Genomic DNA, 21,260 nt, shown 5'->3' with positions numbered 1-21,260 from the left:
ATTTCGTGCGATATATACCAGAATGTTCGCAACGTTTACAACATCGCCGGTTGACCGAGCAGTCAAGGTGTCGGACTCCGGAGCGGAAACGCTGGGTTCGAATCCCGTCGAGGGTAAAGTTTTTTTTTTCCATACATCATCTTTATTTTTTCAATTTCTTATATAGTTTATTCATGTGATTTTAACAATATTTTTTAAATGTTTTTAAAAAATATTGAGGTAACATTTTTAACTAACTTTTATTTATATTACTCCGATTTGACTTTGAATTTAATGATATTATTTTCTTGGATCAGGCAATAAATTAATATTTATATTATTATTCCGTGAAAAGAATTTTTAAATCTACTTCTGTCATTTCCGGAAAATCCAGAGTATCTACCGAGGATACTGTTTGAAATGGAGTCGTTTTGCAGTTCCAATTATGTCCAATTTTTGGAAAGATTTCGTTGTCTACTTGTTTGTGTAGAAGCTGGTACTTTTGACCTTGTATACTATACATTGCCTCTACAACCCAATGAATTTTCGTGACTTTTCAGGAATAATTCGACTCTTTCGTCGAAAGTTGAGAACGATTACCTTTTAAAGCAGGCATGAGAACTCTGAAACCAAGACCTGTTAAATGAGATGTAACATGTCGAAAACCTCTGTTGACAATACAAAAGTCTCCCCTCTTCATGATGGTTTTCAATCAAGTAACTATAAACGGAAATACATCCTCATGTACGTTACAATAAACAGGAATGGCTAAGGCTTATTTGTACCTGATACCTCACTTTAAAAATAGTGGTAGTATGTAGCCCTTTTCTTTCAATTTGACAAAAACTAATACTTTGCTGCGTGTTATTTATTCAGAATTCTTCTCATTTCCTCCCTAATTTATGAAGACGCAAGGCTTAGAAACCAGATTAATGAATTTTAATATTAAGAATGTTAGAGAGGACCGTAATGAAGATCATATACAATTAGAGAATCGAGGAAGTGATAGATACTCTAAAACTATATTTACATATATTTTACTCAAAAATGTTTCTTAAATATTTTTAAAACATTAAAAAAATATTTTAAAAATCACATGAATAAACCATGTAATAAAAAATTGAAAAAATAAAGATGATGTATGGAAATAAAAACTTTACCCTCGACGGGATTCGAACCCAACGTATCCGCTCCGTAGTCCGACACCTTGTCTGCTCGGCCAACCGGCGACGTTGTAAACATTGCGAACATTCTGGTATATATCGCACGAAATAGAATTTATATTTCTCTTAAAACATATTTCTGAGGTCAAACACTTACTTGTTTCAATGTAATAACGTTAAAAATGACTTAATATATACCTGCGATAAAACCAACAAGTGTAACTTTCCTCCTAATAGCAGAAACGGCGAAAAAATTCGGTTTTTCTTGTCTGGACAAAAAGTGCCCACAAGAAAAAATCTAAAAAAAAATTGAGGACACTGCCTGTTATGGTACTTTATTGGGGAACTAAACAGCTCAATAGCATGTTTTCATATTTTTGAGAAACCTGCATTTTTCCGATTTTTTTGAGGTTTTTCATTTTTTACGACCACAGTTTGCATCCAAAAAATCGGAAAAAATTCTCAAAAATCCGCCTTAGGGTCCAAAATATGTCACGTTTTTTTCAGAATTTTGGGAAGCATCAGAGTGCGGAAAATGCACGGAAAAGCTCAAAATCTAATTTACCCTGTAACTACCCTCACGAGCAAGATAGGGGGTTGAAATTTGGCTCAGAGGGGTTTTTCTTGGTCAGCTTTCGAATGGTTCATTAATTATTGAAAAACGTCTAAGGGCAGTTTTGACCATCTTATTCGGCTAGGCCCTTTAACCCAACAACTACATAAAAATTGGATTCGGTTCGGTTTGAGTTAGTTTCGGGTTAGACGTTAGGTTAGATTTTGGGGAAACTTGTCGAAACACCTCTTCCTCAAGGATTTTGATGAAATTGGAATATGTTGTCAAGGTCATCATTCTGAATAATTGTTTCCTATAGATGTAACCGACGCAGTGGTCTCTTTATTTTCCGAGGTATTCGCAAAAAAACTTTCAGAGTCACTATTGCGAATTTTTCACTATCTGCCTATTATGAATAGTTGAATTTGTTCTTTAGGGTGAGGGAGGGGCTCTGCAGAATGTTCAGTTTTACAACATATTTAAATTTTATCAAAATCGGTGAGGAGGAACCTTATATGCACAATTATCAAAAACTTTTGTTGATAAAATTTTCTCATATTTTCGGAAACAACACAGATGATGATGTGCTAATGTGTACTGGACCACCATGTATACTAAATTAGTTGGCCTCTCTCTGGCCATTTCTTTATGTATGTTTTAGTGTTTCGTTTTTACAAGAGAAACATAGGTTCTTTAAAAAATTTTCATGTACAATATTTTGATATTTTTGTTTCGCATATTTCTGTTTTAAAATTTTTCTGTTGCTGAAAGCTCTTCGTTAAAAACAGTTTCTACTGATTTTTCTACAGCTGAATGTACTGCTATCCATAAAAAAATGTTTGTAAATGCATATTATCTCTCAGAATACTTCAAAAGCCAAAACGGATGTAAGAATGTAAGGAACTAACATTAAAAAGTATCTGAGGACATGTACATAGGGTATGTACATATATTGTACATCTTTAAAAGCAGAGGAAAAACGGACGGAAGATGGAATGGACTTTGAGTACTGAGAAACGAATTTACCAATTAAACATCTACAATTCCCTAGAATCGACAGCTTATACGGTTCGGTGTGCTCCACTTCCCTAATGAATGATTTAGGTGCGGGCAGAAGTTCGACGTCACAGCACCTATCCGCAGTATTAATGCAATTCGCGTTGCCCGGGTAACTGCAACGTTAATAGTTGATGCAATTAGCTCAAGCCTTATTAAACATGTCCACCTAGAAGGGAAGTTAGTTTAGTCATATCGCGATGAAGCATTACCATTACACTAGAAGTGGCAACAAACGTGCCTTTGGTGTGGCAGTGTTGGCGCAGTCGTGATGTTTAGCGTCAACTAATTAACGCGTGGTACGATACCGATTCCACTCTATCGGAGATGTACATATCTACCTGTTCGATGATTTGCGGCCTTATTGGCGCCGTATTCTCATCATCTTGATACGTGATTCGCAGCACGTGGGATACTGTGAACCCACATTTAATCACTCAGATGTCTTTGGACTTATCTCGACGCTAAACTTACCAGCAAATGACCGATCTCGGATTTTTTATTTGAAAATTGTCGTAATTATGAAGACTTTTCCGTAGAAAATTAATGAGTAAATTCCTTAAATCAAGCGTATATTATAATGCAAGTAACGAAAAGTCTAGGTAATCTCAATATTGTCATTCTTATAAGGCAACACGTGTCATTCACTTTTAATATTCGGTAAGTTTAGTGTTAATTAACTAAGACGTATACGCTTCAAAAGTTTTGGAATATTTTGATAACAGACTATAATGGTTCCTGCTGTGTTTTGAACTGGTCAATTGACGTGGTTTCTAGTCATACACATTGCTATGAATATTTCATAAAAATTAAGATGGCCAATGGCAGATTACGTATTACTGTTTTAATTGTTATATGACTTTTTCAAAAATTTTGTATTGCGTGCCTATTCTAACGTTCTTTTGAATATTCTACATGTCACGTATTAAAATGTAGTTATTGTCGAATTTGATTAATATTGTGTAAATGTACGAGGTACCTTTTATGCGAATTGTGTAGTGGGAAACGAATGTTTTGTGCCATTGGTTCGAAACAAGAAACAACGTTAAATTATTGTCGAAGAACAGGAAATTAAACGCAGTATGTATCTATGCCCATATGATAATGAGGCACACAGCTACAATGTATCGTGGCAGTGCAGACATGAATTCATTCTCGAGCCTCCTTTGTTAAGAGGCATCAATGCAGCAACAATGACGAGTGGTAACTAATGAGGGTGTACCTATTTACCACTCGTGACAATTGCGACTGCGTTAGGGGTCGTTTCTAAACCTGTGTGACCACTACAGTTACGTACGACTTAATGACAAACGTCATTTGCCGATAGCACCCACATCGTCAGTATTGTTTTCATTCGACTACAGAATGATCGCTTAACCGTTACGCTTAGAATCGTTGGACATCTGTCAAGCGAATATCGAGCCATCAGCTTTTATGAAGATCTGCAATATAAACCATATTTATTAATTAAGGGGTGTCCTGACTTTTCATTTTCAAAAAATCGACTTCTTTTTTCTTGTATTCTCTTGAAGTATAAGTGTTCGTAGAATACGTGTGCGAACAGGTTTGTTCGAATTTGTAACATTAACGTAGTTGTGGGCGTTTGAGATATTGAACGCGTTTTTATCGAAACCCCATTTCTGAAACAGTTGCCACAATATCTCAAGTTCTAATTGACCAATTGACTTGAAATTTTTAGGGGATCTTCAGCACCGACCCTGCTATCGCGCGTTTTCGTCACGCTGAAAAACATTTGAGAAGTTGGTAATTTGACTTCATAACGCCATACCGTGGCATTTTGTAGATAACGCGAAAACATTTTTGTTAAGACAGAACCTGTGGAGTCCTTAATTGTTAGCAGGATAAAGCGTGATTTGTTGTAAAAGCAGGAAAATGTTTGTTCACGTATGTATATGTATGGGAAAATAGCGATCTAAAATTCGCTCATATGAATTTTTACTTTCTAGAAAATTAAATTTGAAAATTCACGAAACATGTGCCCGATATGATTTGGATACCGTGTGTCATTCTGGTGCTGACGGTTTCCGTGTAATCAAGAGAAACGTGTTGTATTAATCGGACCGTCACTGTCAAACTATACATAGAAACGCTGCGACAGGCAGGCGTATGATCGATAACAGAAAAACGTGAGACCCAAGTGCTGTTCATTCATACGCTACCCCACGAATTTTCAGAATTAATTTTGTTAGTTTCAGAGTACCGAAAAAACGAATTTTATGCAAATTACTTTCCAGCGTATATACAGTGTCCGAAATAATATTAAGACCACTTCATTTTTTTTATGTAAATGCGTGTTTTATGTAACAGTTCTAATATTATTTATCAGTATGTGATTCCTTATAATGTAATTAGTAACACGTATAATTTGTTCGAATAATATAATTATTATCAATATGGTTAAGAAATTCCAATTACAAAATTGGGAATGTACAATATGTGCGAAATAAGCTAAAATGTCGTAAAGGTTTTCCATTGGGTTAAGGTCTGGACTTGTTGACGGCTAAGGGGAGATTTCAACTTTTGCTGCTTCAAAGTATTTTTTAATTGATTGTACACAATGAATTGGGGCATTATTATGCTGAAAAATTTTTATTTGGTCAGCCAATTCTGTCGTCATATTTATCTAACGCATACTCCAACAATTATTTGTACTTTTTCGCATTTATCTTTGGCGGAATCCACATGATGGTAGCTGATAAATGATAACGCTACCTCCTCCATACTTCTTGCTTATCCTGACCTCTTTTTGATTTCACAAATCGCGTCTGCAGCATTGAAAACCATCCGTACCGCCTAGATTAAATTTTTTCTCCCCTGCGAAAATCACACCTCTTCATTTTTTCGCCCACGACATAAGATCGTGGGTAAATACTAATCTCTCATCTTTGTGAAGATTATGAGAGGGGGCCTTTTCGCACGTTTTATGTATGGAAAGCGTCATGTCGATTTTAAAACTAGTTGCACACGTTGTACAATAATTGGCAAATCTAATTTTGTCCTTATTTGCGACGTGTTCAATTTATTTTTTCAAGCTTCGTGAAAAATCTTTCATATATTCCTCTGGCTTAACTTCTTTGGATGGTCAGCAGATTTTGTGGAGTCATATTTGCTGCCTAATTTTGGGGGGGGGGGGGGGAGAAATTCGTCCTTGAAAGCAGCGATTAAACCCTTTTCATGATCATCTAAAGTCTAAAGGCCTTCCAAGACCCATTATGCTCTAAAAACATTAAATGATTACATAATTTAAACTAAAATTGTATAGAAACGAGTTTTGTTCTTACTTTGTACAATTTTTTCAAACTATGAATTATCGAAAGTATGTTTTAGATGAATCACTGTGAAACTATGATTATATCACTCTATTAACGCGATAACTATCAATAAATTTCTTAATTTATGTAAAAAACGTCTTATGTAAACGTCAAACACGTCTAGCTATCTACGCGAGCAACAATAACAGCTAAAAACAATAACAGATACCGCAAGATACGTTCCACAACGTAGGTAGAAATAAGAACACTAAACAACCTAGTTCGCGCAAAGAAACCTATCATTATTTCGGCCACTGTATTTTAATTGGTGTTTTCTTTAGTTTTACAGAAAAGTATAGTTTAATGTATCAATTTCTGAAGACATTTTAATTGTATACATATGACACCAATATGTATACTTGTTAGTTTCATCATTTCCTAATAATAAAATATAAAATAGGTTTCGTTGATTTTCTTAAGTTTGTTATTAATCACGTCGCTATCAGTCGAATATGAGTAGAAAAATCCATATTATTTGGCTTTTTTCCGAAAGAAAGACTCCACGTATATCGTCAATCGTAATACCTGTTTGCTGCACTGCAATCACTTCGGACTTATGACATTTGTATGTTCAAAGTGAGACGGACAACTATTGCAAGCAGAGTCGCCAGATTTAGACTTGTCTCCCCACTTTACTTTCCCCTTCTACGACGCTATTCTCCCACGCTTTCGCCACGACCCGGTATGTGTCACAATGTCTCGTGACTAATCCGGTACTGACAGAGAGAGAGCAACTTTTTCCCCTCAATTCGAGTCAGTTCCCCTGATCTGGCGACTCTGATTGACTCTGATGGCAAGGCACGATAGGTGCTGTATCTAATTTCCATATTCGTCTTGGTACAGTTTTGCATGTTAAAGTAAACCTTTTAACCGTCACAGCGTGACCACTGGTTCGTCACGACGAGACTGTTTATTCACTATAATAAAACAAACTGGTAAAATACACTTATGTGCGGTTCATAATACTTCCTTAATTATGATATAGTAGCCACTGTCATCCTGGGTAAAGAAATAAAATATATAAAAATATTATCATACTGTAAACTGTTTTTTTTTAGGTGTCTTTAATTATTAATGACAATTTCATTTCATTCTAGAGGTAGTGTTTAATTGTTCAAGACAATGCACAAGTTAAGTCACTGTGTACTTTAATTTAAACAACTACAGTCCCCTAAACAATGATATCCATGATAGATCTATTATTTAGTATTATTTCGAACTATAACAAAATTCGTGTTATGTATTTAATGTTTACCACTACTGCACCATCAGCATCACTTACAAAGGTTTTCAATTTAAATATCTACTAAACTATTACATATCGTATTGTATATTATTATGAAACATGTTTATTTGTAAGTATTCAAAAGATAACCGTAAAATTTATTTTCATCGAAGTATAATTATTATTTTTCTATAGAAATACGTACATGTATATGTACGTATCTAATATGAAACACATTCAATGTACTTAATATGAAACACTTGATATTAGACCATGATATTAAGGATGATGAAACACAGAATGTGGTTTGTTGGCGCAATTACAAAATTGACAATAATGGCGATAAGTCTCAAATAAGGCCCAATGTATTTCCTGTTTCTATTAAGATCACGAAGAAGACTAAGAAGATGTTCTAAGTGCTCAATATTTGTTAGATTGCAAAGTTTAATGTTTTTACATTTTTTACCGTGATATCTAGACATTTAAACGTTTGTTTCGTTGAAGAAAGCATGTCTCTATTGTTTACAACTATTTAAACTCTTCAATATATCAGGTGAAATTACCTTACAGAGATAGCGTTTTCATGCAAAATTGGTTGCTTCCGTTGCTTTAATCGACAAGAGATATTCCGTAGCGTAGCACTGTTCATTTATCGGTTTCATTAGGTATTAAGTGCAAGCATACACATGGTGTACACATAGAGAGACATTCTGCGGTGCATACTGTACATATACGCACCAATGCCGTAGGAATGCAGTGGTTTCAGAACGCATTTTGACAGTGAACGCCGTTCAATGCGTCGATACGGTGCGCCGCGGTTTCCATTTCGCAGTGGCCAGTATACCTACTATCGCATGCCCGAATCAAAGCGACCGCAGACCATTCATCATCGAGATAAGTTCTGTAAATCATAAGAAAAAAATATCGGACCGATAGCTTTAGGAATTAACGAAATCCGGTTCAATATTCAAGCAGGAAAACCGATATGTCCCTCGGGGGAGGAGGTAGGAGTCAAATATGGAAAACGTGAAAAATAGTTACTGCACCGAATAAGGAGGATATCGGCACGTTCATTTTTATGCGATAACAAAGTACCATATCGGTACAGTCGGCAAAGTAGGCAAAGTACCATATCGGTACAGTCGGCAAAGTAGGCAAAGTATCATATCGGTACAGCCTGGATATTTTAGCACTTTTACTATTGTCTATGGAAATAATGTGCTGGTTTAAAGACATTAACTCTGATACGCTCTTTAGAACTACACTACGGGAAAAAAATATAGCACATCCTACATTTTTGAAAATTTTATAGTAGAAATACATTTTCCACGTTATTACCAGTTTTAACATGATCAATATTGTCCACAATATTCACTTCGACAAAATTCTACGAGTGCAAATGTAAATTTGGTAGTACGTGAGCGGAACAAAATGATAGCACGAGCATAAAATTTACGGATCTCAAGTGTAAATTAGTTGGGTCCCATGGAAATCACAAATACAGATTTCGCACCTACGTGACACAGATAATTATCTAAGTTTTGAATAAACTCGATTCGCTGACAAATTAGGGGAAAGTAATTACCATTAATGTAGGAGCGCGAGGCATGATTATTTATTTACTTGGAAATGTTTCAACAAGTATTGAATGTAAACCATAGTTAATAAAATGTGTAATAACATGTTTGGATTTATATTTGTTAAAGAAGAAAATAGATTAATAAAAATGGGACTAAACTAAAAAATGAACAATATTTAGTGAAATTGGATTTGTGCAACTAGATTTTTATAAATTAGATCTATGGAAAAACTTTCCCATAGAGAGCAGCAGCATAATTATTATGGTTTGATCACTAACATTCTTCCCAGATTATTTTGCGTTTTTTAAATGGATTTTGGAAAAAATGGATTGTTTTGCGTTTTTTATAAAAATTTTTTTATCGTGTTATACGATACTCTTAAATATACCATTTGTATACAAAAGTGTGCTTATAATCTTTTGTTCACAAAATTCTAATTCTTCTTTCTTTCATTTTCTAGTCGTATATTGTATACAATAAAATAATAAAAAATTTAGATTATATCAACAAGACTACTACTATTGTACACTAAATATATGTACGTACACCACCAAAAACTGAATGTTTGTACAGTGGAACCAAAAAGCATTTGAACTCTAAATTTTCGATTCTGGATAAATTGCAGATATGGTGGTAATTTCATGAAAAAAAACAATAGCATAGAAATTTTGGTCTCGTTTTGATGCTTCTACTTAAGAAAAACATTGCCTATTTTCTCCTAAGATATTTTCACATAATGGAGCGGGTGGGTAATTAAAGACTTATTTTTCTTTAATAATGCTATAAATTGAGATCTCTGTAAAAACATTGGCAAATTTTTTCGTGGCTATATTCACCACAGATTTGAAACCTCCCCTTTACAATGACGTCTTAGAAATTGTTGTGCGATTTTTTTGTCACTGTCTTATAGAATAAAAATGAGGAATATGTTCGGTCATGTAAAGCTCTGATCGTGTTCCTTATATTACTGTAAATTTAGTAGTACACATTTCATTAAAAGCTTAATAAAATGATCCCAAGGAATCGTACAGGAAGTATTATACGTCGTTACAATGGTAAGGCTTCAATTTTCAAATGTATCTGAGGCGTCCGAAATGTCGTCAATCCGCCTGTCGGACTTGGCGGGGTCGTAAATCCCGTTTCGCTTGCTCGCGGACGATATTCGGTTGACGGAGTTACGGGGTAACTACGTCTATTTCAAAGGAACTCGACGTTTTGGAATAACACTCGATATATTTAAAAACTTAACAATCACAAGTCAGTTGACGAGGCATAATGCGTACAACGAGTTTGTCTGCGCGATAATTGTGTTCTCGACGCGATCGATTTGTGTTCTTCATTCGAGGTATTTTAGCTTTCTGCTCGTTCGGTGTCGTGTCGTCTATATGGTTAACTCGGACTCTTCTTCTATTGGTTAGTGGGTGGTGCATTTGGTCGTCGGAGTAGGAATGCGATTTGGTGGAATTGTGTTTAGATTATCTGAATGGATTAGGTGTGAAGGATATGGGAAAGATGATCTAGAAAATGAAATGTTTGTATATTGCCCTTTCAATGGGCTCGCTCACGGAGGTCTCGAAGTGGTGTCCGATGACACCCAAATCTTGGGACCGTCGCGTCGCCTCAAGAGTCAAGTGGCTATTGCAGCCGACCGTGTTTATGTGGTAAATCTCACGTTCGGTCTGTGTGGGACCGAACAGTATCATTGATTCATTCTCCAAAGGAATTTTTTTAATGCTGTTGAAGACGCTTCAATTGATAGTATTTTCGAGGAAAAACATCTAAAAATCTTAAACACTGTCTGTCTACGTCTCTTCCTTTTCCATACGCTGTCCTTCTTGGCGCCTGAAACTTTTATCGTTCATTACCCAAGCAAATATATTTGGTATCAATTTCATTAAAAAAAAAAATGCCTCGAACATGCTTGTGAAAATCCCATAAAAAAATAATGAAAAATAAAGAAGTTTTGTTATTGGATTACTATGTTAGACTCCTCGACGACCGAGGCCACTCGAGCTTCGCTGTCCTTTTGTACGTTCGGCGTGGATCAAAGAAGTATCTCCTGGCTGACATATGTCCCTGACATATATGACATATATCGAGTAAATACTGTATCTTTTTAACTAAATGTTTGGTATAGTATCAAAAAGTGCATTTACTTTTGGTTTTTTACATGTGAATTAATTGATTCCTGTGCAAATTCTTTATCCATAATATCTATTAAAAGTTTAATATACGTATGATAGCAGCATTTCACCACGCAGAGAATAACGTAACATGATTCGGATATTATGACTTTAATTTCCCTGTAAGCAACTTGTTGGTTCTGTTCTAATACCAACGATGATAATTGTCTCCGCATCAACAAAAGGTATTTAGTTATGTGTACGTGGTATACATATGTCACCGGAGATGCCTCTGAATTAGTCGACATTGAACCTAATGGTACATCAGAATGATCGCAGCGAAGAAGCATATTTATGTTAGAAGGCGTTTGTCCTGGCAACATCTTTCACAAGTACATTCGGATCCATTCACGTTACGAACTCTATAGTTATAATTCAGCATTTTCACGAAAGTGCTACTGCAATTAGAATGATAATAACTGACGCTAATGCATGCTACGTACGGAGTTTAAATGGTTGAATAAGCCTGGAAACATGAATCACGACTTCCGCTGCTGAGGTTAGGTTGTTTCCTCAGAACATTTCTATGTGCTACGTTACAGCCCGTATGCCGTAATTACTTATACAATACACGGACACTGGATCATTTAAGCTGATTTGACAATATAATGTTTCGATAATCAATTTTTCTTAATCATCAAATTGTTCTTATGATTAGAAAGCGGATCTTTATGCGAAATAAAAATTTCCTACCGGAATTGCAACAAAGCGGAGTGAAATAGAACTTTATTTCCTGTATTAATATGTTTAATGGGTTTAAAATAATATCACAGTATTTAAAAATTCTTCTAATATTTTACTACTTCAAATTACACCTACTCATTTTTGTCATAAATGCATAAAATCTGCTGTCCACTTAGGATTTCCTATTTCATCATAGATGTCATCTGATTGGGTGGCATTAAATGTACACCAGAATGAAACATAAAATATTCAGTTGTTGTAAAAGTCGTAAGTAATTTTCATTGACGAGTTACATAGATGATATTAAATTTAAGACCGAACTAAATCAAGTACAATACAAACATTTATTTCTAGTTGGAACAGTAATATTTCCTTTAATTCGTAGTTCTCGTTTGTTAGTAATTTATGATATAATTACTTAGAAACCGTTATATTCGTCTGTTAAACTTGTTCTGGCCTAATTTATTGTCAAGGAAGAACCATTAAGGCGCTTATCAGTATATTTATTTCACAGAAATTACTAAAATAATTTTATTTTAAACAAATACAAACAAATACAACAATTACAAACAAAGAGACAAAAAAATGTATGTAATTAAGCATAGGAAGCAAAGACATACTTGAGTGGTACCAACGTCGACTACGCATAGCGACGGCACTGGCGAGTCGTGAAAAGGCTGCAATGGCCGTCTGGCGCGAACGCGTCGCGCACAAGCTGTCAATGAATATTTTCTTAACCTTCTCGTAAACTAAGGGAACCAAATACTTTTCGTGAATGGTTTCTTTACCAGAAATGTCTGTAGAATGCATTCCTGTATAGTAAATTCCTGCTAGATAAAGGATTTTTCACATAAATACAAAAATAGAGCGTACAAAGTACCCGCGTCGGCACATTTTCAAATTTTAACAACCATTTACAACTATTAGGAAGTACATAAAAATATAATTGGCTATATAGATATGTAGAGGAGAGTCCCCTCTATCTCTTGACTCAAATTTGAACTTTCTCGCGTATTTAGTTTTTGCGTAACACGTCGTTTCGTATCAAAATCGGGCATTTTTACAAAAACCAAAATTTTTCGAAAACGTTGCGTGATGGAGCAATTCTACTTTCAGATTCGGTTTTAGAATGACAAAGTGTATAAGAATCACCCAACAGGTATTGCAAAACAATTTTCGTGTTGGACAGTGTTATAGGTAATGCCAATCGCATGAACTGTTTGTTAATTACCCTAGCACTACTATTGGTAGATGCCAAGGTCATTGTACACCATAGTGGTCAGGGGTGCGACTAATGGAAACCCGTAGCTCATAACGGATGCTGATGGAACATGTCGGTCACAGCTCTCTGCTGCTATGGGAGTTGTTAATATAATAAAACCTCGTTCATCCAGATTAGTGAAGTGACATGATCTTGCACATAATTAATACCTATTGTCCTGTTATTATTGTTCGTGAATTTTGAGAGATGGAAGCGGTAAATACAAAGTCATTTTTCTAACGTAGAATTTTCACGTTCAAAGCTTTACGAAGCAGGTCGCATGTAAATATATATGTAAAGCAGCAGTTTTAAAAGACTGGAATTTAGTTTTTCAGCCATAATAAAAAATGTTTTCTTAGAAGATTGTGTTTAATGTCATAAACCTTTGTCTGCGAACTTTATGAGATCCAACAAGGGAATAACGCAATTATAGCCACTCAAAAGTATCGCAGTTTAGGGGAATCATGATACTCTGAAACTAATGATATTCTTAAAAACATAAAGATTTAAAACACAGGTAATTTCATATTACTAATTTGGCGAAAGCGGTAATGTAAAATTACCAAACAGATACGAACAGACTGCGAATAGTAAGAAAATTATTATGTAATATAAATATTATGCGGCCGTACTCATATTCTAAGAAACCTATATGCAATAACAAATAAACGCTATAATAAACTTCACTTGAAAATGTCTACAGTGATCTTATTTTCATATATTAAATTATACCTTTTTCATTCGTTGATGTTATCGTGTAACTGAAAATTTCAATGAAAAATTTCTGTGAACGGTACACATGTATCGGCTTGTGCGAGGCGTGCTTTTCAAAAATGCATTTGCGATACCAGAAATATTTCCGTCAATTTCCGTTTGAATTTAAAAAGCAAAATACTCGCTTCAGGTGCGCAAGTAAAACTAGTATTTGCAATAACCAATTTTAAAAATTCCAATTTTCGATGGAAATAGCTGTTATTTTATCGGAAAACTTCAATGTTTACCTTCAAAATTTTTATTCTATTTCTGAAGAAGAAATCGTAACGCATATAAAAATTTTATGACACTACTGTAATAGACAATCACATAAACAAGAAGTTGTTTATATATAATTATGTAAAAAATAGTTAATAGTTTATTTAATAAGAAAAATTCATTATTTAATCAATTTGAATTTCAGAAGTTATTTTTAATAGCATGCTTTTGCATTTTAGCATTCGCCGTGACTACTATATTTTCTTATTTAATCATCAATAATCCCGGTTTACCATTTTTAACTTTTCAATTATTTCGTCCTTATTTATGACTAGACTGCAGATCTTTATGCAATTTCCAACGTTCATAGATTATTTTATAAAACCAAGATGAGGAGCAAGTTAAATTTATCAACTAGAAAATTCCTTATGGTAAGAATAGAGTAGAGATGTTATTAATGTTCTTATACTTCAGAAATGTGTAAATACTGTTACGAGCCAGGGCTGCGTGCAACGCGAGAGGCCGGCGAGGGGTTGTTACCCCAGGAATATGGTTTCTATTATTAGTTAATATTGAAATCTTTGTTGATTTGAATTAGGATTAGTAAGCCTCGTAACTTATATATAATTTAATTGATACAATCCGAGCGGTAAGATTGTATCATGTGGGAACGTTCAATTATTAGATTAGGATATTAGGCAATAATTAAGGGTTGTAGATTACGCGAGTTAACAAACAAGACAATTTATTCTGAATTGGAATAGTTACAAGTGTAATTGTCTGTGTCGCGAGTGAATGTGGTAAGTGTACAATTAGAGAAATTGTTACCTAGTGATGCACGGTGTTGACGCACTGGCAATGCGGGGTCGGAGAGCGATTGTTGAAAGCCAAATAGAATATACACGAACTAACGGATTCTATAAGGTTACGTTTGATTCGAAAGGGACTTTTACCCGATCTCACTAGAACTGACTCTTACGCGTGTAACGCGACGTGACTGCACGATTACTATACCGCGACCGAATCACTTCTGAACCGCTTCTCGACTAACCAAAGAGGATGAAAATGCATGGGTTTATATACCCTAAAAATGAGAGGGGAATGTATCTGTTTTATTTTACGGTCGCATACTCGTATTTGTCGTTTCTAGTGAGTTTAAGGTTTGCAGCTGGATCTTTTGTTTATAGGGGTAAAACGAAGGGTTAGCCAGGATGTTTCCTATCAAAGACTATCTTGACAAAACATTCCAGAAGGGGATGTTTTGAAGATTTCCATATTAGGAAATCGTACGGTGCTGTTACTGAATCATGCTTCGTGCCAGCTGCGTCCAGCCGGAGTACAATTATTAAACAAGGGGCCTGTTGGGACGCTTTTTGTTCTCAGAAAAAGAGATTAGAACTTCTGATCGAAATGAACGTGGAGATACGTCTCCATACGTAACAATACCATAAATGCATAAATGCATCCACCGTCTACTTATCACATTTATCATTGCACATTTTTTCTGGGAAACAGTAAAATACAACATCATTAATTACAGTACATGAGCTACACTTATATGGGTAGAACTGTGAATATTATAAACAATGGAGTGCATAAAAATTCTACTACACTGTTGTAATTCGTTGTTGGATCATATTTAAAAGTAAACTTCGTACTCATTAAAGTACTGTCATCGTTCAACAAGTCAGGCTTACAATGATTATAATTAATTATTCTCAGTTATTATTGCCTCATGATAATTTAAGAGCGTTTTAATGAATTTCATTAAGATAATTGTATAGTGGTTTCTGATCCCAACCATGTGAGAACGTTGTCTCTAATTGCCGCATCAGGCTGCAAGGAAAATTGAGAACGACGACAGGGATAAAATCGTCCTCGGAATTGTCCTCACGATCCTCGTGTTTCGTGTAGGTACGTGACGCTGCAGGCACCAGCTGCATTTCTGTCGTCACGTGTCATACGTCAAGGCGTCATGGCAAATATGCACATTGTGCAACGAAGCTTTTCTACGGTAGCGACAACGCCACTTAATTAAATCGTCTCGTCAGCAACAGTTGTTCTTGACAGAATCGTATTTAATAACATTTGAGGAATTTTTCATTTAACTGTGCCTTTCACTTCTGTGTCCTTAACTCCTCGCGCTACTGCTATTTATTTTGTGGTTATTGCGATGAGAAATTCTCCGTCGTTTAGAATTTCATAGAAAAAAACGAAAGTTTATATTTATTGTATACCGCCGCACTTTTTAGTCCACTATTGAAAGGAATGTTTGCGATAATAACCTTATCGTTACGTACAATCACAAATTTTTTTCTTGTTTTCTCAAAACCTTGTTTCCCCTTGAAATAAAAATTCACTAATAAATGATATGAATGAATGCGGTGCTAAATCGTCTCTAATAGCCTTAATAAAATAAGAAAAAAATTTGTTCATCCTATAAACGAAGAGATAGTGTTCTTCGATTTTGTGAAATAATAATGTGATTAAATGATTATTTTCTTAATATTTTTCCGCCGTTTTCATCATATACAAGACAGTCGATAAACAATTTTCCTTCTGATTTCAGGTTCCCTATGGAGCTTATTCTACTGCTGGTAGTTTGTCTTTCGGCTACATGTACCGGTGAGTGTCGCTTTGCAATTTTTAGTAATTTAATCGTTCAATTTTGAGACGACAATCATCATCGCCATCGCAATGGATATTCCATTCTACTGTTTTTGGGGTCCATTTCAAAATACCATCAATATGTACATCAATATTATTGTCTGAAGATAGACAGTTTCAACAGATACAAATATTCAGTTAATTAGTACTATTTTTTCATGTATCATGTACTGTTAATCATCGTGTATTGATATCACAGCTGTGATTTTTAATAGATACTCTTTTTAATATAAAGTCTCGCAATTTTGGGGAAAATAAGAATTTCTGCATATTTGAGATATGTGAACTAAATAAATTATTAAAGTAAGTGATAGAAAAAAGACTCTGAGGAAGACGATTTCTGAAATTTTATCTTTCCTTAATACTATCGATCTTGGCATTTGCTATCATTATTGATTAAAAAATATGGCAATTAATAGATTACTTCTCCCACCGAGATGTTTTACTCGTTAAAATATCCAACTTAGCTCGGATACATTATCTATATACAGTTTATGCCAACGAGATATTTTCTGTGAAAAGATAAAGAATATTCATATAGTACACAAAAATTGCCTTTAATTTTCTTAAGATCGAATTTCCAAATTAAACATCGTTAAAGACAATGTTAAACTGCTAAAACCTCTAAAAATCTCTGCATATTTAAAACTATATTCTTCTATGTACTGTCCACATTTTCGTAGTTGTTCACCGCCCACAATGTTTGTCGGAACTTAGTGTTTCCGTTATACATATGTATTTCCGGGACATACGTACGAATATGCTCAAGACACAACGTCACATGTTTGAACACTCGGATACTCAGCCAAATTTATTCATTACATTTACGTGCAATCCTACTTCGTTATGTCAACGTACGTTTCTTACAAGTGCAATAAATTAATTTTATTCGTAGTTGACATTAAGGTTATCAACCAATGTCATTATCTAGTTACTCGTGTTACTCAACAATTTTTATTCGATAACAATCGTTTATGAACAAGTCTAAAGTGCCTAGTCAACGTGTTAAGTTTATATTGTATTTGTATACCTTCGATAAGTAACAGACAACCACCTGTCTGCCTTGGTACATCAGAAACGAAGGCCAATCAACCGAATGGCAGGAGTATTTTCGTCTACGCTGTGGTTGAACCGAGGGAAGCAGCCTAACGATACAATTTGTCAAGCTTCTCTTGAGAAAATGGCTAAAGTCTGGTGCGCCCGACAGCCTACATGTTCACGGGATGTTTAGTACGATGAAAAAGTAAAACAAACTTTCACCAGAAAGTTTTTCACTTTTATAAATATTAACACATTGCTGACCGGTCACGAGTTAACTCGTCTTTTCATGACCAAACGTTGTTGGGACAATATCATACCAAAAAAGGATATAAAAATTTATATAAAAGATATGTCTAAAGTTTCATTTGAATGCATTATGTATAATAAAGTTTATTTAGATTATTTTAGTTCTACATTTAATTACGAAATAATAGCTGGTGACATTACATAGCTCTTGCGTAAAATTGCCGGTCAACAATGTGTTAAAATTAAAATATCTCCCAAAGTAATACTTTTTCGACATAAATAGGTTCATACATTTGTATTCAGAATACCGAGATGCATCGAATATTGCATAAAAAATTAGATGATTCCATTAAAAGAAAATAAAGATGACCTTCACGTGTCCTTGGTGCCTACAATTACAAACAACATAGTGGCACTGAATTCCATGTCCCTCGAAACAGAAAAGGTTTTGCATGAAACATTTTTTCAAATAACCAATAGTTTTAGACATAATAGCATTTATTGATTAAATTGGGACATAGAAACAGAACAAGCGAACATTTCTAACTCAACGGAAAAAAAGTTAGTATTAACGAAAAAGTTATTCTGATTTAAAGTGTCTGTGATGTGTATGTTTACTGTACGTAAAACTGAGAAATTAAATAAATCTTGAAATACTATCATATTTGGATGAAAGTGTTTGAATTACTATTTTCAATATTTTTCATTTGAAAAACGCACTCAGTTGTAAGACATGATGTACGACTTTTACTATTAAAACAGTACGTAGAGTATTTTCGAATAGACTGTAGCTGTATTCGGGATCTTTACCTTCTCTTTCTTTGGAAAATTACTGTTCCTTTGGGAAAGCAGTGAAAACTGAATCGTGACATTTAGTATCGAAATAAACGGTGCTTTCTCCCGCTATATTCGTGCCGCGTCTAACCTCGAGAAAAACCCGATAGAAGCGGCTGCCCGGCCGTAGGCTGCGTTTTTGAAACTCGAGTTGTTTGCTCGGCGCTTGTATACCGTTGATCACTCAAAGGGAAACGTTTGCACACTCAGAAATATGGATCAATCACGTTCTAACGATGCATTCAAGGGCGGCGCACGTACCGGCGCGGCGCGGCGTAATTGCCGTGGGGAGGGACGCGGCTATGATTTTCGCGGCTGCATCGATTTTTACCTCTTATTCCGCGATTTAACGTATTTCGAGCATTTCGAATCGATTCGCGAATACCCGAATAAACGGCGGAGGAGGGGGGGGGGGCGTTTCCAAAGTTGACAGACTCCGCAGTGGATAGACACTTGATGATAAGAACGGAGACTCTGGTTTATGCAACTTCGGCAACTCTATTAGTAGTCGAACAGTTATTTCAAGTTATTCTATGTCGGTGTCCAACTCTTTCAGCAAGAAAGTAAATCAGATTCGTCGAAACTGAAAGAAAGAGAGGAAAGGCGTTTCCTTTTTCCGGTAAAGGAAATAGGAAGCTCCAACCGAACCGTCTTGCCCATTTCGTTCTCTTTTTTCCCCCGTAGAAAGCCGCGTCTCTCTCTCTCTCTCTCTCTCTCTCTCTCTTTCTCTCTCTCTCTCTCGAAAAAGAAGAAGAAGAAGAAGAAGAAGTCTTGAAACGGTTTTCCACCGGAAGAAAAAATGTTGCCCTCCGCTACCTTTTTCTTCCTCTCACGTTTCTTTTCCACTCTTCCCCTTCACTCATTGCCCGCCATTTCCACCTACATCCGCCTCCGTCACCCTCGCCACCCTTAATTCCGTTACTTTCGTTGCACGCATTGCTGTTTGCCTTTAGTTTCTCCTTCGCGAGCCATGAATTCTTCTCCGTCTCCTTCCGTTGAGCAGTTTGTTTCTTTTTCATTACGACTTCCAGACTGGCTGTACACCGGCAGACGTGAATAACCATTCCCAGACTTACTTGTAATGCAAAATCGATCTTGATACTGCTTTTCATTGCAACGTTCTTAACCCGGCGATGTTCAAACTCGTCTCCGGTAGAACATCTCTAACAACAAATATTACCTTACAAATATTACACTATCCATTACAATTCCATGTACGCTCGGTCATATCGAATTTCATTTAATTCGTAAGTTGAGGGGTTAACATTGTCGCCATTCAAATTCGAAGAATATGTGAAGATATTGGTTTCGATATATGTTGTAAGCGATAAGAGATTGCAATGAAACCGATAGAGGTCTTAGTATGGAAGAGGTAGTGAGTGGAAAGCAGAGCAAGACGATTATAAATTGCCTGGAAGGGCTGCGAAAGAAAAGGAAAGAGAGAAAGTGGGTGAGAACCAAGGAATATTAAAGTGTGCAATAGATAGGGTAGATAGGTTAGATAAGGTAATTAGGAGAAATGGGCAGAAAGAAAAAGTGACTGGAAACGGGTGATTTGAAATGAGACTGAGCGACTTTTAACTGAGCTAGAATACAATTCAAGATGCGTTTGGAAGAGGAAGACTAGAACTTCAAAGCGATATGAAATACAATTAAGACAAATCGTTATTTTCTAAATAAAACTGTGCTGAAAACATAAGCGACAGAACTTACACATCAATCCAAAACTTGACACGACAGACATAGACGTATAGTCCAATCAAATTATGCTGTCAATTTCCTACTCGTGATGGCCGAATGCTCGTTGATAACTTAATATGACAGAGCTCGCTGGCAAGCGTTGTGAAGCGATGACAAGTTGGCCAGCGGCACGGTACAAGGGCAAGAGTAGTATTCCGCTCACTTCATCTGACCCCAGCTTTAACGCTTAGTGCTGTGCGTTCTCTTCACTTCTCGTCACGCAATCCGATTTGTAGATGTGACGGTTTCAGCCAATAACGAAAATACATGTGACAGCAGTCGAGGCTGTTGCACTCTAAACATTGGTGGTACTCGATGCCAATCATCACTTTTGTCTCTAGCCAACCTATCGTACTGCACTACGCGCGTGATGCGATGATCCAAGGAATTTGAACAGTTATATTATTAGGTCGTTGCATATTAAATGCCCGATTTCAGAATGTCAATTTTATGGAGTGTTTTGATCAAGAAATACTATTATAATCTACAGGTTTAACGTATATCATTTGAAGGTGCGCAGCTGATCTTTCAAGTCCTATCTTCAGTTTTTATTTCAAAATCCAACTTTACTTTTAAATAAAGTTTATTTCAACATCAATCGAGGCTAAACTGTAACTTACGGGACCACAAATTTTGGACTTCTTTTAATATAATCCCGTGGATTTTGACGAGAAAATGTTAAAAATCCAAGTTTTAACGTTCACTGGTTCAAAAGGAATTCACTGGTTCAAAAGTTATGCTTGT

At 35.5% G+C, this 21,260-nt stretch overlaps 1 protein-coding gene across 1 annotated transcript in view; it reads left to right on the top strand.

The window, feature by feature from the left end:
* The window catches only part of Cad87a (cadherin 87A), a 639,019-nt gene that overhangs the window by 340,870 nt on the left and 276,889 nt on the right, over nt 1-21,260 (top strand). The window contains exon 3 of the mRNA XM_076791575.1: nt 16,558-16,613. Coding sequence (XP_076647690.1) covers nt 16,558-16,613 — 56 coding nt within the window. The remainder of the gene's footprint in view (nt 1-16,557; nt 16,614-21,260) is intronic.

Source organism: Halictus rubicundus, chromosome 8 (genome assembly GCF_050948215.1).
Source record: "Halictus rubicundus isolate RS-2024b chromosome 8, iyHalRubi1_principal, whole genome shotgun sequence".
Taxonomy (NCBI): Eukaryota; Metazoa; Arthropoda; class Insecta; order Hymenoptera; family Halictidae; genus Halictus; species Halictus rubicundus.
This window is presented reverse-complemented; position numbering and strand designations above follow the sequence as displayed.